Source organism: Harpia harpyja, chromosome 3, assembly GCF_026419915.1.
Source record: "Harpia harpyja isolate bHarHar1 chromosome 3, bHarHar1 primary haplotype, whole genome shotgun sequence".
Taxonomy (NCBI): domain Eukaryota; kingdom Metazoa; phylum Chordata; class Aves; order Accipitriformes; family Accipitridae; genus Harpia; species Harpia harpyja.
This window is the reverse complement of record NC_068942.1, coordinates 57207980-57225982: the sequence shown is the minus strand read 5'-3', so window position 1 is coordinate 57225982 and position 18003 is coordinate 57207980. Positions and strand designations below refer to the sequence as shown.

The following is an 18003-nucleotide window of genomic DNA, read 5'->3' as shown; positions in this document are numbered from 1 at the left end:
AGTCCTCTTACCCAGAGCATTTTGGTCAAACTACTCACTGGCTGACAGCATACAGAGTTGGGTAAAGACTAAGAAAGTACTACTAACCACAAATGTTACTCATTACTATAATTCGCCCTATTCCCTAAACAAAAAGCTGGCATTCCACAGTGGAGTTCTGGTTGCCCCACCTTCTTCAGATTACACAATATATGCACACTTCAAAAACGTATGAGCTAGTGAACAAGATCACCACGCAAAGCTGTCTCCACATGCATCAGGAAGCTGAAATACTTCCTGAGTTTTTTTAAAGGTGTTTTTTCTCCCCTCCCCCTTTTTTGAAAAGAGGTTTTTGTTAAATGCTGGAGCCCTGCATGGCTCACAAACAGCTGCTGCTTGATACCTGCAGCCCAGAGAAGCCCTGGAGAATAACAGGTTGTCATGGAGCCAACAGCATACAATTCAGAAACTCTTGTGTCAGCTACAAAACTCCCCAGTCACAAAGGTGGGGAAAATTAGGTGACAAAGCAGGATCTTCATAGGAAAGACTGACTAACACTTTCAGGGACAGGAAAGGGGTTTCTTCGTGCTTTTGGCAGGGAATTCCAATTTATCTCACAGGATAAAACACCAAAGAGAGCGACATGCTCATCCTAAGCAAGCCAAGCTAAAGCGTGACCTCGGTCTGGATGGAAAATGTGAACGTGCATTGGTGGTGAAAACTTCACTGTACAATGGAAGGCAGCCCCAAAACAAAGCCTAGCAGGAAGGAAATCCTTTGGCCCCTTTTGCTACCTCCTGCTCTGGCATTTGTACTTGGTCACTGAAACCCTTAACTCATCTGAGCTTGACTCCAGGCCCTTTGGCTACTGACTTCAGAGCGGTCCAGGGACTGCCCCATATGAGGGCTGCCTTCTGGAAAGGCTTTCCACATGGATCTCAGATCGCACCCTGCTCCCAAATTCTGGCAGGCTGACTGAGATAGCAAGATAATCCTAATTCAATTTCTCTCTCTCAACTGTACAACACCAATGTCTTCAACACAGCTGTTCAAGACCTTTGCTCTCACCAGTGACCAAACTTCCTTTCTAACACTACCCTCTAGACACCTCCATTTTCTTGAAGTGAAAAGGTATAGGGTAGACCTGGAAATCTCCAAAATATTCACAATGAGTTCAACTTCAGGACAGCCCTGGAGAGCATGAGGCAAATGAAGGAAAAGTTGCTAACCTGTCTTGTCCTTCATAAGCCTGGCTTACAAAGGGGATTTCCATTTTTACAAAGCAGCATTCTGTTGTGTGTCTGGTAGGGAGGATACAGAACATGCAGCTCTGAGATTTCAAAGTGCCTCACTGTGACCCACAGGAATAGCACAGTTCAAAGATGGGCCCATTCAATCCCTCTGTTCTTAGGCCAGATAGACCTGCCCTAAGATCAATGCCAGAAAGGACGCTCTTCTGGGAAACCTCCCAATGCCCTTCTCAGCTGCACAACTGTGAACTAATTCCAACAGCTATGGCATGGTAGCATGGCTTTCATTTCTACCTCACTACCTGCAAGACCAATCAATGGACAAAACTTGAGATCCTTGTATGGGGAAGGGCCAGGGATGGATAAAAATACTGCTAAAAAAAATTAGGGAAGGGGAGAAACCAGACATTCGTGGGATTCCCTGACAGCTCTGTGCAGAAGGAAGGGCTGGGCTGGAAAAAACAGGGCCCCAGGTTCCTGCCAAGCTGTCTGAGGCCCATCCTTTCCAAATAGCTCAAAGAAACAGCCAAGGCTCCCTTGTAACCCTTTCAGAACTCCTCTAGAGAGAAAGGCTGCTGTGGCCAGACCTGTTCCCACAGAGCACCAGACTATGGGGGTCCCCTCATTCCTGGAAGGCTGTAAGCAGCAGAGTCTATCTCTGCCATGAGAGCTACTAAAGTGAGGGCTACAGCCACATTAACCCTCTGAATACCATTCTGGAAAGCAACTAGTTTAATGGTGATTGGGAGGTTTAAATAAATGCAGAGGAAAGGGAGATCTGCTGGTCACTTTGCAACATGAAATATCTAGAACCTACACAGGATATTTCAAAGAGATCTAGGATCAGGGATGGCTCGAGGGAGGTTATATGTCAAGTAGTGCAAGACACTATAAGATTTCAACTTGTTCTATATTGAATTAGATACTTATTAGAACAGAAAACAGCATGTGACTTCCATCACAGCCAACAAAATCCACTGGTGACAGCTGAAAGCAGGAAGAGAAGAGTTTACTAGTGACGAAGGAAAGAAGAAAAAAAAAATTGTATCAGCATGAACTGCCTATACCTGTTGCTCAGTTTTACATTTACTGCCATAATCAAAGAAAAACAAGTGCATATTAAAATAAAAAATTCAGTGTTTAGCATGGTCAGAAGCCAGCAAGATATTAGTATATATAAGTTAGAAGTTGAAAATAAAGATACAATAGCGTTACTTACATAAAACCAATGTTTTACTCCTACTTGATGTACTGTTTTCATTTCTTGTCATCTCTATAAAGACAGCCAGACAATTATTAGAGGGCTGGGAAGATTTCCATTTAGAACTTAAAAAGAATGGGACTGTTTAGTTTAGGAGAGACAAATAAGAAGGGAGATGATAGAAACATAGAGAATAAACAGTGCAGAAAATAAATCAAGCATTTGTGTTTGCCTTCATGTAATAAGGGTGCAGAGACTTTCAGCAAATTTGGGGGAAAAAAAAATTTTAAAAGGGAACTTTTACATAATATGTAATTCACCTGTGGAACTCACTGCTACAGCTCAATGAGACTACAGTTTTTCCAGAAAGTAAAAACATATTAACAACAACATCCACACTGGACTATGTGGAACAGAAAGTATTGTGAGAACTACAAGCCAGCTGTTAAGAGTTGGAGGGTAAAAGCAAGCTTCCCCCTCAGACAAGGAATTTCACTGCTGCCCATCAGAACATTCTCTGTGCTTCTACTGAAGATGGTGGTGGTAGTCACTCTGAAGCACAGGACAGGAGAACTAGAGAGATTAGCAGCCCAGTCCAGGACAGCAAATCCTATGTTTACATTAGGATAAGGTCAGTTTGTGGAGGCAGCTGCAATGAGAAAACCCAAAACCATTATGCAGTATTGGCTTGGGGGAAGGTATGAAACCCCTGTCCCCCCCCTCCACCTACCTACATGGGCTGCTTGCTGGGAATAATGGGAAAGATCCTCATAGCTTCTCTGAAAGGAAGTCATGCAGTCAAAGAGCAATCTGCCCCCCCAGATTTCGAGAGCTATTTGCAAAAACCATAATTGCCCAAGGCCAGCATACACAGGTAATGCAGACATTGTGCCCCCTGTGCTCAGCTAGAGCCAGTCCAAGGGAGGCCCCAGGCTGCAGCTCCAGCAAAGCCTCCCAGAAGCAGCTGAGTGGAGAGGACACACTCACAGAAGTCCGCTGGTGCCCCACTCTGCCCTGCTGTGAGGCCTCAGCTCTCACCTCCGGCTCACAGCCCCAGCACTGGCTCCTACAGTCTCCCTGCACGTGGCCCAAACCCCCTTCGCCTCTGGAAAGGGTCCTGCGATTAATCTCACTTATTACCTCGGAAAAGTAACAGCGTGGCGGCTGCCAGCCAAGTCCGACTCAACAGCGTCTGGGGAGCCGAGGCTGCAGGGCCAGGCCTCAGACTGTCTGGGCAAGTCACGAGCTTTCCGCCTTTCCTCTCCCGGAGGCTCCAGACAGACACAGCCAAGGCCTAGCTGTGGGAAGCAGGGATCCTTCAGGACTGTGCCAACCCATGGTGCTGAGGCTCAGGGCGATTTCCAAGCAGGATGGAGAGTAATTGGACCTGCCATCACAAGTTTCTTTAGTGTGACCAAAATATATATAGAAAAAAAATACAAGGCAAGCCATGTATTTCTGAAGTTTAAGTCAGCCAATTCACTTCCACAGTTAACAAGTTGTCACCAGTGACCCTGGGAGACGTGTGGGGGAAAAAAAAAAAAAAAAAAGGTAAGAGGTTGCCAGGGCAGGGAAAGGGTGTTACAGGCACAAATATGTATGGGTAGAGGAAGAACATGCACAAACCAGAGACAGGATGAGTTGCAAGAACATACAGCTACCCAGGCAGTACTCCTATTTTTCGCCTGCCTTCCTCAAACCTCCTCTGAGCAGAAGGTAGTAATACACCAAACCCCAAATTCGGGGCTCTCAGAAATGCTGCTTCTCAAGGACTGCAGACAGAATCTGCGTGACAGAGCTGCCAAGGAGATGCAGACAGGGGATTGGTCATGGAAAAATCACTGTACCCACCCTCAATTACTCCTTCACCTCAAATAAAGAAATTGAATTAATTTAGGCATTAAAGCTAAAGAGGTAAAGAGAAAAGAGGACAAGCAGTATGAGGAGTAAGGAACAGACACGTGGCTATGCTAGCACAGGGCTGGACTTGGTGCTGTTGGTCTGCTGCTGCTCCGGCACTTCTGTGCTGCTTAGCTAAGGAGGTATTAAGGTCAATGCAGTTTACTCAAACTGAACTGAAGGCCTACTGTGTAGCCCTCAGTGCCTGCTACTTTCTCCCTTCATTTCCTGCAGAGGCATCAGTGCAGCAATCTCCAAGTTAGCTTGCACCTAGATGCTGTGCAAACAAATAGGCTCTGACCACTTGGCAAGTGCGGCACAGGACAGCAGTCGGGCAGCCTCTACCTTGCAAGAGACTGCAGGGAGCTTGAAACAAACGGTTCGGAAGAGAATAAAGTCACTATCAACCTTTAAGATGCAGAACTACAAGGCAACACATATGTAACAGAGAAATAGATTTATTCTTATAAAATGGCATTAGCTGCCAAGATCCATGGGAATTCTCTCCTCCTTACTTCTAGCTGCAAGACCATATGTATTTAGCTCTTTCCCACAGCCCCTACTGTAATGTCCATGCTGCTTCTGCCATGCTAAGCCCACCCTGGCCTAACTCACGAGTCTTGCAAGAAAGCAAGACTGTCCCATCAACTGCTCACCCTTCTATCATTGTGAGAATCGCCTTGCACATTAGCACATCTCTTGGCTATTCTAGTATCACTCTTCTCATAGCTCTTCAGAGCCTGTCCAGTCAGGGTCCAAGCCCGATTTCTTGTTTTACATTCCACATGTCCAAAATTTAAAATAAAAACTGAGGAAACAATGAAGCCACCTTCACCTTCCCTTTATGTCAAACGCAGCAAGCTGCCCCTTTGACACAAAGGATCAAGGCCGGTGAACCACAATTAGCCTGTGATAATTGTCTGGGGTCTTTCTGGCAAAACTCAAAGTTTCTGTGGAAATAGAGAAGCCACTTACATCAGCACAAAACAAACTCTCAGAAGAGATCAGAGACTCTTCCACATCCTCACAAGTCCAAAGGATATATACTTAGTATGATCAGAGCAGAACATCTGAAACCTAGAACATGTAGTACATGTACCCCTAGCAGTAAATGAAACTAGGATGAAGCAGTAGTAGGCTCTAGGTAGGGAAGGAGGATATAAAGTATCCACTACCCAGCCAAGGCAAAGGAAGGCCCCTGATTAAAAAGAAGGTCCTGGTTTGGGGGACTGCAAAAGCAGTGTAAGATTGTCAGGGGATGTGGCACAGGGTTCTTATCGTTTGTGAGCTGGGCTGTGCAAGAAAGCAGAGTATACAATCATTCTTCTGTGTAGAATTTTGGGGATACAAATTAATACATATTTGCTATTAGAACAGGAAGCTAATGTTTTAAGCAGTACTGGATTTCCTGCACCCATATTGTTCAGCTGATTTGTACGTGAGCCGTAAATATATGCAATGTGACCCAGAAGCACCTACTATGTGAATGTTCTAACTATGCTGTGAATGGGCATGAAGTCTGATTCTTTCAAAAAGCCGCAGGCTTACTGCACATCTGATATTTCCAGAATTTCCACATGAGGCATACTGTTTGGGGTTCCTGAAAGCCTGAGATGCCAAATGGCTGGGCGGCATCTTCTAGTTTCCCACCCCATTTGATACTTCCAGGCAAGGAAAAATAAAAATGAAAATACACAAAGAAGAGCCTGTTTGGGAACCTGGACATATAGCAGGTATGTGCATACAGCCCGTGAAGCCCTGAGCAGCTGCTGCGGTTACTACCACTGAGAATGACACCAGAGCAAATTAAACTTAGAAACCCTTAGATCAGAAAATTGAAAAAATCTGGTTTTATACAATTTAACCCAGATTAGATAGCCTGCCAACAAAACATCATTTCTCGATGAACCTGAGCACTTTGGTTGAAATCATGAGCTAAGAAACATTTTGGGCATGTCAACCAATGAGAAGAGGATAACTCCTTGTTGCTGACTGCAGTAGCCCTCCCAGGCTGTCTGGCATAGTCTGGACTGCCATTCTACCCTCTGACTGATGACAGGGAAGCTTGCTTGCCTGCCTGCCCTAACCAAGTTAGATAAATCTGTTAGAAGATCCATGGAAAAAATATGCCAAGTACTTTAGAAGAGCTAGGCTGGTCTTGTCTTTAGGTTTGAGAAAGATGTTATGAAAGAACAAGAAGCTAAGGAAACAGAGGTCTGAGAAAATACTGACCAACACTGCTGAATTCTTGCCAGCTGACTGCCCATATGAGTTCTAAAAGATGAACCTGAGCAAGGATGGCTGCTGTTGAATCCAAGGTGCCCACAGAAAACACAGAAATCTGTACCAGTTAGAAAGAAATCTTTCTCACTAGCTTTGGTCCAGGTCTTGCAGACTAACTGACCTGCAGAGCCCAAGTTATTCTTAGAGAAATCCACTGTCTTTTCCAAAAAAAAAAGTAACACAGCAGCTGCACATTCCAGTGCCAGAAGCTTCTAGGAATGTCTACCATCCCCACCACTAGGGATTATGCACCTATTTGCCAACAGGTACTCAAAAGTTAGTTTAGGTTCTGAATCAACAAGCTTTGTTCTCTTAAACACCTTATTTTTCACCCCTATTATGCAACTGAGAATGCTCTCAAGAGAATGCTTTTTCAACAGCAGTTCTAGTAAGGTCTTGGCTTCAGTGACTGGAAATTAGTTTCACTGGATAATGAGGAATCACTTTCATATTTGTTGTCCTTAGAATACATTACTAAAATTGTGATAAAAAATTGTGATAAAAATTATACATGGGAGTCTTAAATACTTCTACTACAAAACATGTAATCACCTTTAGTGCCTTTACAGCAGAATGTGAAAGGGTGACAATCCTGCCTGATGGATAGAGTGAGAATCATAGAATCGTTTTGGTTGGAAAAGACCTTTAAGATGATCGAGTCCAACTGTCAACCCAACACCACCATGCCCATTAAACCATGTCCTGAAGTGCCACGTCTACATGTTTTCTGAACATCTCCAGGGATGGTGACTCCACCATTTCCCTGGGCAGCCTGTTCCAATGCCTAACAACCCTTTCAGTAAAGAGATTTTTTTCTAATATCCAACCTAAAAGCTGCGAAGAAGCTGAGATAACTAACACTGAAATAGGGCAATGAGACAGGACTAGGGTTAAAGAAGGAGAGAGCAGATTTGGCACAGCCTCAATGAGCTACAGAGGGCAACAAAGGCAGGGCTGCAGCAAACATGGCAGAGGCTGACAGCCATGTTACTGTAGTCAGAAGTAAGCCCACATACAGCTTGGAACATCTCACCTCTTGTGTAGCCCTGCAGGCTACAGTGAAAGCCTAAACCATCATTTGAGTGGGGATAGCACCAATGCTTACAGAAAGTGACTCTCCCCCACAAAAAATAAAATCTCAAAAGGCACAGCAGTGCAGATTTATAAAATAACATTTTAACATATCCAGAACTGTTCTCTGTCTCTACATTACAAACTCAAGATCTCCTTTGCCTTTTGGCAAGCAGATTTGGCACCTCATCTCATACAGCCAAAAGAACTCAACAAAAGAAGGGAGAATTTCTTTTGAAAAACATTTAGATAAGTCAGTACTGGGAGAGCAGGAATTAAAGAGGAGGAAGATTTGTCAGTAAGAATAGCCTGAATCCTATAGATTGCAAGCATCAAAACAAAATTTACAGACAAACCTCAGCAGCACTAAAATGGCTTAGATTTACCACAGAGACATACAAAAACTATAAGGACTGAGTTTCAGAGGCAGATGTCTGAACTGGAGCCAAGTACAAGCCAGATAAGAGACTCATTTACAAAACATTTCCACCCTTGCCGAATTCTACAACTGATAGACCAGAACCTTAATGGAACAAAACAGGAAGCTTTTCTTCAGTCAGTCATCCAGCACTGAGCACAGGCTGACACCCATCAGATGACCCTCTATGAACTCCTTGCTCCAATGTAACAGATCAAGTAGCAAAAAAGGCATTTACAATACAAGATAGCCATCTCCATATATCATGACCTTGATATTCATTTTGGAATTCTCTCATTAAATAAAAGTTCACAGCCCAAGTAATCCAGCACTGCTTCAAGAATCCCTTTTTTCATTTCCAGATTTACATAAAACTTTTAACTCCAGGTATTCTGGCCATTTAATACAAGCAGCCATGAAGATAAAGTAATTTAATAAAAAGTCTTAAGACATGTCTGTCGCTTGCTCTGAGGATAAAAACAGAGCAACTGAAGTACTGAAAGACCAAATGGTTCATAAGATGTTTGAAGATGGAATCTTATACCAGCTGTGACCAGACAATTCCGAAGTACTTTTGGATTGTTGTACAAAATAAAACAGAATTTCTAAAGGTATTAAATTATGCATACAATGCTAGATGAGGCACAGCCCTGGAAGTTGTTCAGAGTGGAGTTCTGGGCACTAAATGGTGGGTTCTCAGACCTACAGGTAACATGTAACTGAAATGGTTTCAGAGCAATGTGGTAATTACAGTGACTTCTGCAGAGTTCTGCAACAGAAGATTTTGACCATGAGTAATCCTTTTCCAGCTGTGTCTGTGAGTCCATGCAGAGGTGCAAGCAGGGTTGAGAAAGGAACAGGAAGCTCTAGGACAGCCTGCACTCTGCTGCTCTCTCAAGCTATGTAGGAGGGGAAGACAGTTTACACCTGTTGGATAGGTTCTTTATTTGGGTTAGGTAATAGCTTGCCTGGCTGGGCTCCAAGAGCAGAATCACCACCACCTCTCTCAATAACTCTAAACCCCAGAGGCAAACATTGTGCTGGAACAGAAACAGGCCAGGAATTAATTTCTCACATTCCTCTTCTTCAGACAGGATGAAAAGCAGTGACTGATGAAATAAAAACAATTTTACTTGAGCTTTCTAAATCCCATTCCAATCCTCCTGTTGAGGGACCCATTTGGGAAAGGATGACCACTCAGGTCACATGCCTTCTGCACTGTGTATCTCACCTCCCTCCATTTTCCAGTAGCATTCAGGCACCAATGACAAGAATCATCATCTTCATGTATACAGTGATTTCCAGTCCTAAACTCATGTCCTGGAGAATATCTGCCTCATTATTTTATTTTAAAAGACAAAAATGAAGGCTTAGGCAAAGGAATAAATGTTTACTGAAGTGGCAAAGGAAGATCTCAAATGTCTAGCAGTTCTGGGCCTGTATTCAGCCTAGTCTACTGCAGCAAGCTTGCCTTGCTCCTAGCTTCCAAGATCCAGCATCCTTGGGGTATATCTCGCTGCTCTTTCAGTCCAAGGAAGAATGGTTTTACTGCAGAATCACAGTCCTCTGCCCTGAGTCCCATGAGTGTATCAGCCATAAATATAAATTCCAATGTCCAAAATTAATAAAGAGCATAAAGAAGCCATCTGAAAAAGAAACTTTTATAAACACTGCAAGATACTGCTCTATCTTTGAACAACCTAAACTTCATATTCAAGGAAAAAGCATGAAGATGAGGCCTTACTAGCGATTTCCGCAATACCAGGTGTAAGTTTGCTTTCTGCGTATAGGTCTCAACACCAGCAAACGTAATCTTACAGATGCAGGGATGAGAAATGACCAAAGAGAAACAGACATTTCCCTTTCTTTCTACATGTTCATCCACACCGTTATTTCACCATGAACCTGCCAGCTCTGGGGACACAGCTCTATTTTCATAGACCTAGTTTCTAGGCTAGTCCTGAGAAGAATCAGTACTAGGCCCTTAAATGTTATCTTTTGAGCAAGAAGCCAAACACAAATTATGAATGAGCTCCTGAGTGCATTGCATTCTCCTTCAAAAAGCTGGAGTGGCAATTTTAACTTACCTGACTGCTGAAGAGACAGATTTTTTGTCAGCTATATGAGTGTCTGACTGAACAGCCCACAATGACCCTCTTTTGTTAAGTGGTGACCGGTAGCTCTGTGGGGCAGCTCCTTTCCCCTTGCTTATAGCTCCACTTGCCAAGTTCAGGTTTGTTAACTAAAAAAAGAAAAAAAAAAAAAAAAAAAAGAAGACATCAGAAACAATTAAAAGCCAAGAAAAGAGCAGAAGGTGTCACTAAGTAAACTGAGTAAACTGTATAGAGTATGTACTAAGAGAAGTAAGACTGCTAGAGAAGGGAAATCTTCAGATGCAGAAAAACTGTGCTAGTTGCATAAAGCAGTGGGAGAGATGACACTAACAGCCACCACGCTTGAGATGAATTCAAGTACCAGCATTAAAACTACAACCCTTCCATTCACAGAAGAACAAAGGAGGAAAAGGACAAAGATGGGGCAAAAATGCCAAAGAAAGGAACATCACGTTCCTGCCATGTGAAAAATTAACTCTGCATGCACTAATCAAAAGCTAGAAGCTCGTATTACACTGAGCAGAGACGAGTGTCTGCCCAGTTATCGTGAGCTGTGTCACAAAGCCAGCCATATGCATCTGTCCTCTCTCTGCCCCTCTCTATGCAAACGTACAGGCACAACCCAACAGCGTAAGTACCTTGGATATAAAATTCAAAACCAAACTCTACCACACATGAAAAACTTCTCACACAACCACTTCCAAACTGTTCACACAAGTAAATACACTAATTAATGATAGCCTAAAATCATGTTAGGTATATGTTTGTTTTATCAAGCTCTAAAGAAATTATCTATGTGGTTTTAAGCATATAAAAAGTATTCCATTGTTTCTTTCTCTGAGCATTCTTCTTGCATTGCTTATCTTCTTGAAAGATCAAACTCTGCAAGCAGACACTATAAGTTGGATTATTGAAGACAGCCTAAATACATCACATAATAGCATCTACTACAGCAGTTTAAGTATTAGTTTACATTTGAAACAAAAAAACAAACAAACATTTCATGAAGGTTACAAAACACTACAAAGGTTGCAAAGCTAAGATTCCCAGTGAGGCATTGCCAGAATTAAGTTTACGACTGCCTTCAATTACATGATCACATGCTGCTTTTTAGGAGCACAGAACAGACCTGGTTCTGCACCAGGATTAAGGTCATACAGCCATTAAGACTTACCTGTGTTGCTCCTGCTTGCTTCTATGGCAACTGTAAGGCATATAGCCAATGAGACATACATAGGCTCTTCTTTCTGTCTGTGCCTTAACAACTAGCCCTGCATCTGCTCCAGATCTCAAAGGTGATGCTTATTAAGTCACTTAAGTGTCACTTAAGGATAGCTTGTGAATTCCCAGCTTTGAGATCTTAATGGTCTTTTACCAGAATTTCTGCGCAATTACTCAAACAAGTACATACCAACTTCATTGAGATACACTACACTCATATCTTCACCAGACTTGTGCAGGACTGCAGACTTCATATCCTCTGACTGAACTCTGGAACATGAACTAACATTGCAACTGGTAACACAGTAGGTTGCCACTCCTCCTGTGGTTTAGTAGTACAAAGCATCTAAGCACTTTGTAAATTCAGAAATCTTAACTCCTACTTCAAGTTCTGGTCAGGATTAAGTTATAGTGGTTACGCACTAGGCTTCTGCCCACTTCTCCAAAAGCAACTGCTTTCATCTCATCCCTTCTCAGCTCTATCCTTTCCCATTCTTGCTCCTTGTCTGTATGTCATTATTCTCACCTAATCAGTCCCAGCTTCCACATTTCAGGTGTCATTCTCCTTATTCTGCTCAGTCCAGTTTCATTCTTACAGACTTCCAGCACTGGAAGTGGTAAGTGAGAACACAGGAGAATGGGGTCTCAAGCCTCAGTACTCTAGAGGTGCAAATACAGAGAAATTCAGTTTAGCATCCTCAGTGTGGAGGGAACCTCCAGGAAGCTGAGAAGCTCTAGTAGGTGCTGCTGCGTATATTTCACCTGAAGCTTTTCAGATAGTTACTGTGCAATCAAGCTTGGACAAAATTTTAAATTCCAAATTGCTATTCCAAAGCATGGGAGATCCAGAGATTTAAGAGAAAAGTTCTGTAGATATTAAAATGCACAGAATTTTATTTTTAATCCAGCCTTGGTTTTGGCTGGAACACTTCACCTTGCCTGAAGTGTTCTGCAATCTGAACATGAAGCACAGAAAGCATGAGTCCAAATGGAGAGGGTTTCAGAACATTACAAGCAATTTAAAACAAGATCTTACAGTGGGACATATCGGGCAAGCTTAGTAATGGGCAGTGCTACCCATCTTATATGGAAAACAGCATTAGGTGTAATTTTGGTGCCTCTACCTCACCCTTAAATGTTGTTGTCTTCCATAGAATTTAATTAAAATTTAAAACATTTTCATTGCAATAACAGAAAGCTTCAAACTAGGTTTAGTTCTGATTGTGCCAGGCACTATGCAAATACCTAACAATGACAGTTTCTGGCCACAAAGAGTTTACTGTCTGAAAAGAAGCACAAATAGCAAATGAGGCAAACACAGAGGCCAACATGGTAAATGAAATAGGATATATACAATTCTTAGCTTGCCAGCAACAGTGATCACAACTTTGCTAACACATCCAATGTGTGAAATGAAGATTACTTTATGCAATTTTCTCTCCTCATCATCTTGATACCAAGAACCATTTATTCTGATTAATTACCACCTCACCCCTGCTCTATTAATGTGATAATGCTTTCCTCTCTAATACTGAATCATTGTTTTTTTGAAAGCTGTCTTTCTAAGCAAAGCAGGTGAGCAAATAGCTTAGCATGGGCAGTAGGGACATTTCACACATTGCAGATAGACAGGTGTTTAAACTACAGCAGGATTAAATACAGGCAAGGGATTCAGAATGAGGGAGAGAACACCAGCAAGAGTATAAGGTTTAGCTGCAGCCAGCCCACTCAGATGGGTGTTACTGCTTGTTACTGTGCCATGCGCTGAGACATTTCAGCTGCTATAAGTAACTTGACAGGATGTTGCCTTGGTGGATTGCTGAGGCACTCCGAACACATCTCTGCTCAGCAGAGTGGCTTCATTTTCTAGTCACTAGTCCTCCTGTGCGCCTGATGAAACTGTATTCTTCCCTTTATAGAGGCAAATACTGAGCAGCAAATCAATTGTTTGGCTTAAAAGAAGATAATGTATAGCACCTGGACCAAAGCAGATACCAAAAATCTCCATAAAGAATAGCTTGCAGCTTCAGAAATTGTTGTAGTGAAAAGCAAAACAAACAAGCAAAAACAAACACCAAAATCAAGAAAGGCAGGCTAGTGGGGCTCAACAGGGAAGGTGGTTATCAGAGTGGATCTACAAGAATAAAGTTAGTTTTCATGTTGAGTTGTATCAAGATGGGTTCAAATTCTCCTGCTTGCTAAGATTCCTCTTTTTCGCTAGCAGTGAGGGACTTCAGAATATTTTTTCTGACACTGACATAAGACAGGACACCTGTGTGTGCTGTACTGCATGCTTCAAGCATCCCTATTTTCAAACATCTCTCCTCACATCAATGTGTTCTCTGTGGAGTCTATAAAAGGCAAAATAATACACAGCTAATATCTCTCCTGATAGAATGATTCATAAAGTTTTGCCACAATTAAACTGTCAGGGACAGCAAAAGGTCACAGGCTGAAAGTAACATGCTGAGTGAAGAACACAATAGGATAGTAAATCCCAAAAAGCTCTCATGGAAGGAGGAGAGCCCACTTGATGTACTGCTATTTATTATCTAACATCAAGAAATTGGGGATGGAAGAACACGTGGGTTGTCACAGCCATATTGACAAACAGAGCCTTGTGTTAGAAAACCTAACAGCACATGTATGTACTGTTATACTTAGTTCAATACAATGCTAATAAGCCAAAAGACCAATTATTGCATAATGCCAAAATACTTTTTTTTTTTTAATTATTTTTAAGAGTTACAAGGTAAGTTTATGACTGCAATCCACTTACCTTCTTGACAGCAGAGACACATAAGCTTAGAAGAATTGGTCTCTACTGTCTTGCTTTATTCAGAGAAATTTATTTCTGAATAAGTTTAAGATTGAAAGCAAGGCCACAACACAGAATGATACCCAGAAGTGCTGGATATAAGCGTTGAGGGTTTTGGTTTTGTTAATCTGCTTTATAATTTAAATAGGAAATATGAAGAAACAGGAAGAAAGAAAATTCCAGGATAGAATTGGTTCCTAATGAATAGCATCCTACAAAGACCCACTGTACAGTACCTTTAAGAAATCACAAGCAAGAGTCAGAAGAGGAGCTTAATATCTTTCACATTTCTGATCTACATTACACTATTCTTTCAATAGTTTCCCATTATCATATTCAAGAACCTTTTTTCTATAAAGTGAGTATTTTCATTTTGATTTTGTCTAATGTTTCAAATAAGCTAAAGCAGCAAATGTTAACAATGGTCAAAAATTTAAAAAAAAAAAAAATCAGTGCTGCAGATCAGCCTCCACACTTTCAGGAAAAGCCTCCTAAAAGCCTGTGTGTTTCTCTTGCTAGTTTACAGGAGTCAACCAGAGTGAACAGGGACACACCATCACTAGAAGTTGTTACTCTGCCCCTCTTGGCAGAGAGCTGAAAAGTAACTTAAATTTTCATTACCAACATCCTGAACAGCAGATCCTGAGTTTCACTGGTCAATGTGTTACAACACTGAGCAAGCAATGCACTACAAAAAATGCCTACTTCATACCCCCCAGTTGGCAGCTTTATTATTTTTCTGCAAGAGGCCAGTCATATCCTGTTGCCTATAAAGTGCTGGGGACTGGAGATCTACAAAGTCTAAAGACCACTTCTCTTACTTGGAGCTACACTTGAACCCTCTCCAGTTCACCCATCTCACATTTCCATTTGGATCTTTCTGATTGGTGAGGAGGAAAAGGGATCCAGAGTTTGAACCATGTTTCAAAGATCAAGACTAAGAGATATGCCAAAAGAATGCAGTCATCATAGGCCTACTTTAAAGTTTCTGGCACAATGTACCCTATCAACAAGTTTTAAAGGTATATATGAACATCAACAGTTCACTGAGAAACCTTTTCCTTTAAAGAAATATTGGACAGAGATCATGGTAAGACACACGTAAAATCACTGCTCCTCTACCTTATGACCAGACCAGAATCTTTAGGTTTTGATGCCTCAGACAGGACAAGATGACACTATATCGTAAGCTCAAAGAAGGAAGCATTCCACTAGAAAGCTGAAAGTGTGCAAAATGTCTCATCATTTGTCTCCTTTGCCTTTTGATCTATTTTTTCCCGTGTGCTCAGTTTGACTCCTTCAAGACCCTTCAGTCAATCCCTAATCTTCCATTTTATTACTTACCTTTCATCCAGCAATGCCATCTTTATCCAATAGCTTGCAAAAGAAATGTTTCTTTTCTTCCATTACCTGGCTTCTGTAGTCATTGCATTTTCACCTGCCAAGCCTTCCTCAGGCACACATACCCCTGAGGCTTTCAAGATCAGTGAAATATTTATATTCCCAGGAACAGAGGGAAAGAGCTAACAATATGCCATTTAAAAAAAAAAAAAAAAAAAAAGGAATTTTTGTGTGTTCTTTCAGTTACATTTTTCTTCTTTCAGCCTTCAGAGATGACTATGGCTAGATGCTACAACAATATAAATATTCACTGTTAATTTGTCCTCTCCCCAGTCTGTATGTTGCATTTTCTTGGCTTCACCACGGAGCTCCCATGTGCATCTGTGATCTAGCGCAGGCTAGCATGACTTGGTCTAACAGAGCACCCCAGTCTTCCAGTGCTATTGGAAACAGTCCACCTGCCTTATCTTCCTTAATGCGTCAAGATACTGGAATCCAACAGGCCATCCCAGTATGGGAAACATCACAGGATCTTAACCAGCTTCTTTCCTTAAGAGGCAAAGGAAACCCCAAATCACAAATGTCTAACACACACACACACACACTTTCACTGTCTGAATAGTGGCACAAAATACACTTACTACAAATTCCTTGAAGAAACTATGTAATACAAACATATTTTTCTAGGGCCACCTTTTTGTTACCCAGGCGAGCTTGCTGACCACACCCCATACTAAAACACCTTCATTTTATGTAGAGATTTGAATTTGCAGGAGCAACCACCTAGAAGAAGGGAAGAACTGGGGCTAACAGCCTGGGAAGTGGGAAATCTGTGTGCGTACCAAGGCTGATCTGGCCAAAGGCCTGTGACATTCCTTCTCTGCTCATGGAGCTTACCAGCTTACAGGATATACATATGCATACAGAGCACAAGTGTTCCAGTCTCCAGAAAATGTTCCAGACAAAGACCTGCCAGAGACATTCCTGGGAAACCTGACAAACTTGCAAATTCCTTTGTAGTGTCTCCAGTGTATGCATCCATTTAACAATGGAAAAAAAATCCAAGTTAGTGCTGCTGTTGTGGATGGCTGAACTCCCCTCTTACTTCTCCTGAAAAAGTCAGGCTTTCATTTAGACACTCTCTGCCTCAGAACTTCCCAGTGGGAGTGATTTTGATAAGGCACAGTCCTGCCAAACGTTTGATGATCAGGGTGTAGTCTTTCCCATAACATGAGTTCTAGCTGCTCAGCCTGGCCCATTTGATGACTCTCTGCAGATCTGCAGATGTTGCTGCATCATAACAAAAGCTTCTGCTCCTATTCCCTTTGGAGCCTCAGAGCAGAAAGGGTTCAATTTGAGCACTGCAGAAACTACACTGACATTTTCGTTTCCTATAACCTCTGGTAAGACCAGTTATATTACTGCTGATACTACAAATCAGTATTAAAAGTAATTCCAGCTCCTGCATGAAAAGCCTGGGGATGAGGAGGAGACAGGGCCCTGCAGCAGTGCAGAGCTGTGTGAAAAAGGAAAGAAAAATATCCCTCAGGCTTCTCCTGGCTTCTTGCTCCTTTCCTAGTTACAGTGAGATGCCTTTTTCCTTTACACTTCCCTTCCTCTCCATCAACAGAAGGGTAAAAGCCAACCAAATGGTTACATAAGGAAAATAAATCTGATTAAGACTCAGATAAAGTGGGTTGAGTCAAAGCAAGGGACTAACACTGAAAAAAACCCTTTGGTGGGGAAAATATCCCCACCAAATTCCTGCAAATATTTGCTGCACCTTGAGTTTCATGGTCTTTTTGGAGTCGCCATGTTGCGCCACTCAGGACTAGAACTGAAAGAGCTGATGCCCAGTGGGACCTGTACAGTGTGTTTCGGCACACTGGTAGTTTGCTTTGTGGCACTTTTCCTCTGCTGAGGACAAGGCAGGCCAGGGTACCACACTGTGTAATTGAGACAGGTAACTGAGGAGTGGTTATTTGTTGTAGCTGATGTTAAGCTGAAGCTTGCTATTTTGGAATTTCTGTGGCATATTATTCCTTCAAGGTCACTCTAGGGCACTGTAAAGTGCCCATTCCAGTTCTTCCTTACTCCCTCTCCCCTGTCCTAAGGTTTAAGTAAACTCATCTGCTTCTTGCTGATTTCCACCTTCTGTCCAAATGAAAAATGTAGAATGAGAGAAGTGCCCCATCCTCCTATGGATCTGTCAGCATGTTTGCAGGAATCCTGGCTGCTGGATCTTGGGCACTGACTGGCTGCATAGCAGAGATGGAAGCAGCTCAGTATAGCCCTTGCCTGGGTGGTCTGATGTTATCCCTGTGTTTAAACTCCCTGGCTAGAAGAGTTGGAGCTATTCCTAATGATAGCTGGGTCCTGAAATCTCATACTCTCCCTCACAGAGAGG

At 42.2% G+C, this 18003-nt stretch overlaps 1 protein-coding gene across 6 annotated transcripts in view; it reads right to left on the bottom strand.

Moving 5' to 3' along the window:
* TTLL5 (tubulin tyrosine ligase like 5) overlaps positions 1 to 18003 on the bottom strand; it is a 147618-nt gene that overhangs the window by 53019 nt on the left and 76596 nt on the right. For all 6 annotated transcript variants that reach the window (XM_052782769.1, XM_052782768.1, XM_052782771.1 and 3 more), the window contains one exon: positions 10190 to 10344. In XM_052782769.1, coding sequence (XP_052638729.1) covers positions 10190 to 10344 — 155 coding nt within the window. The remainder of the gene's footprint in view (positions 1 to 10189; positions 10345 to 18003) is intronic.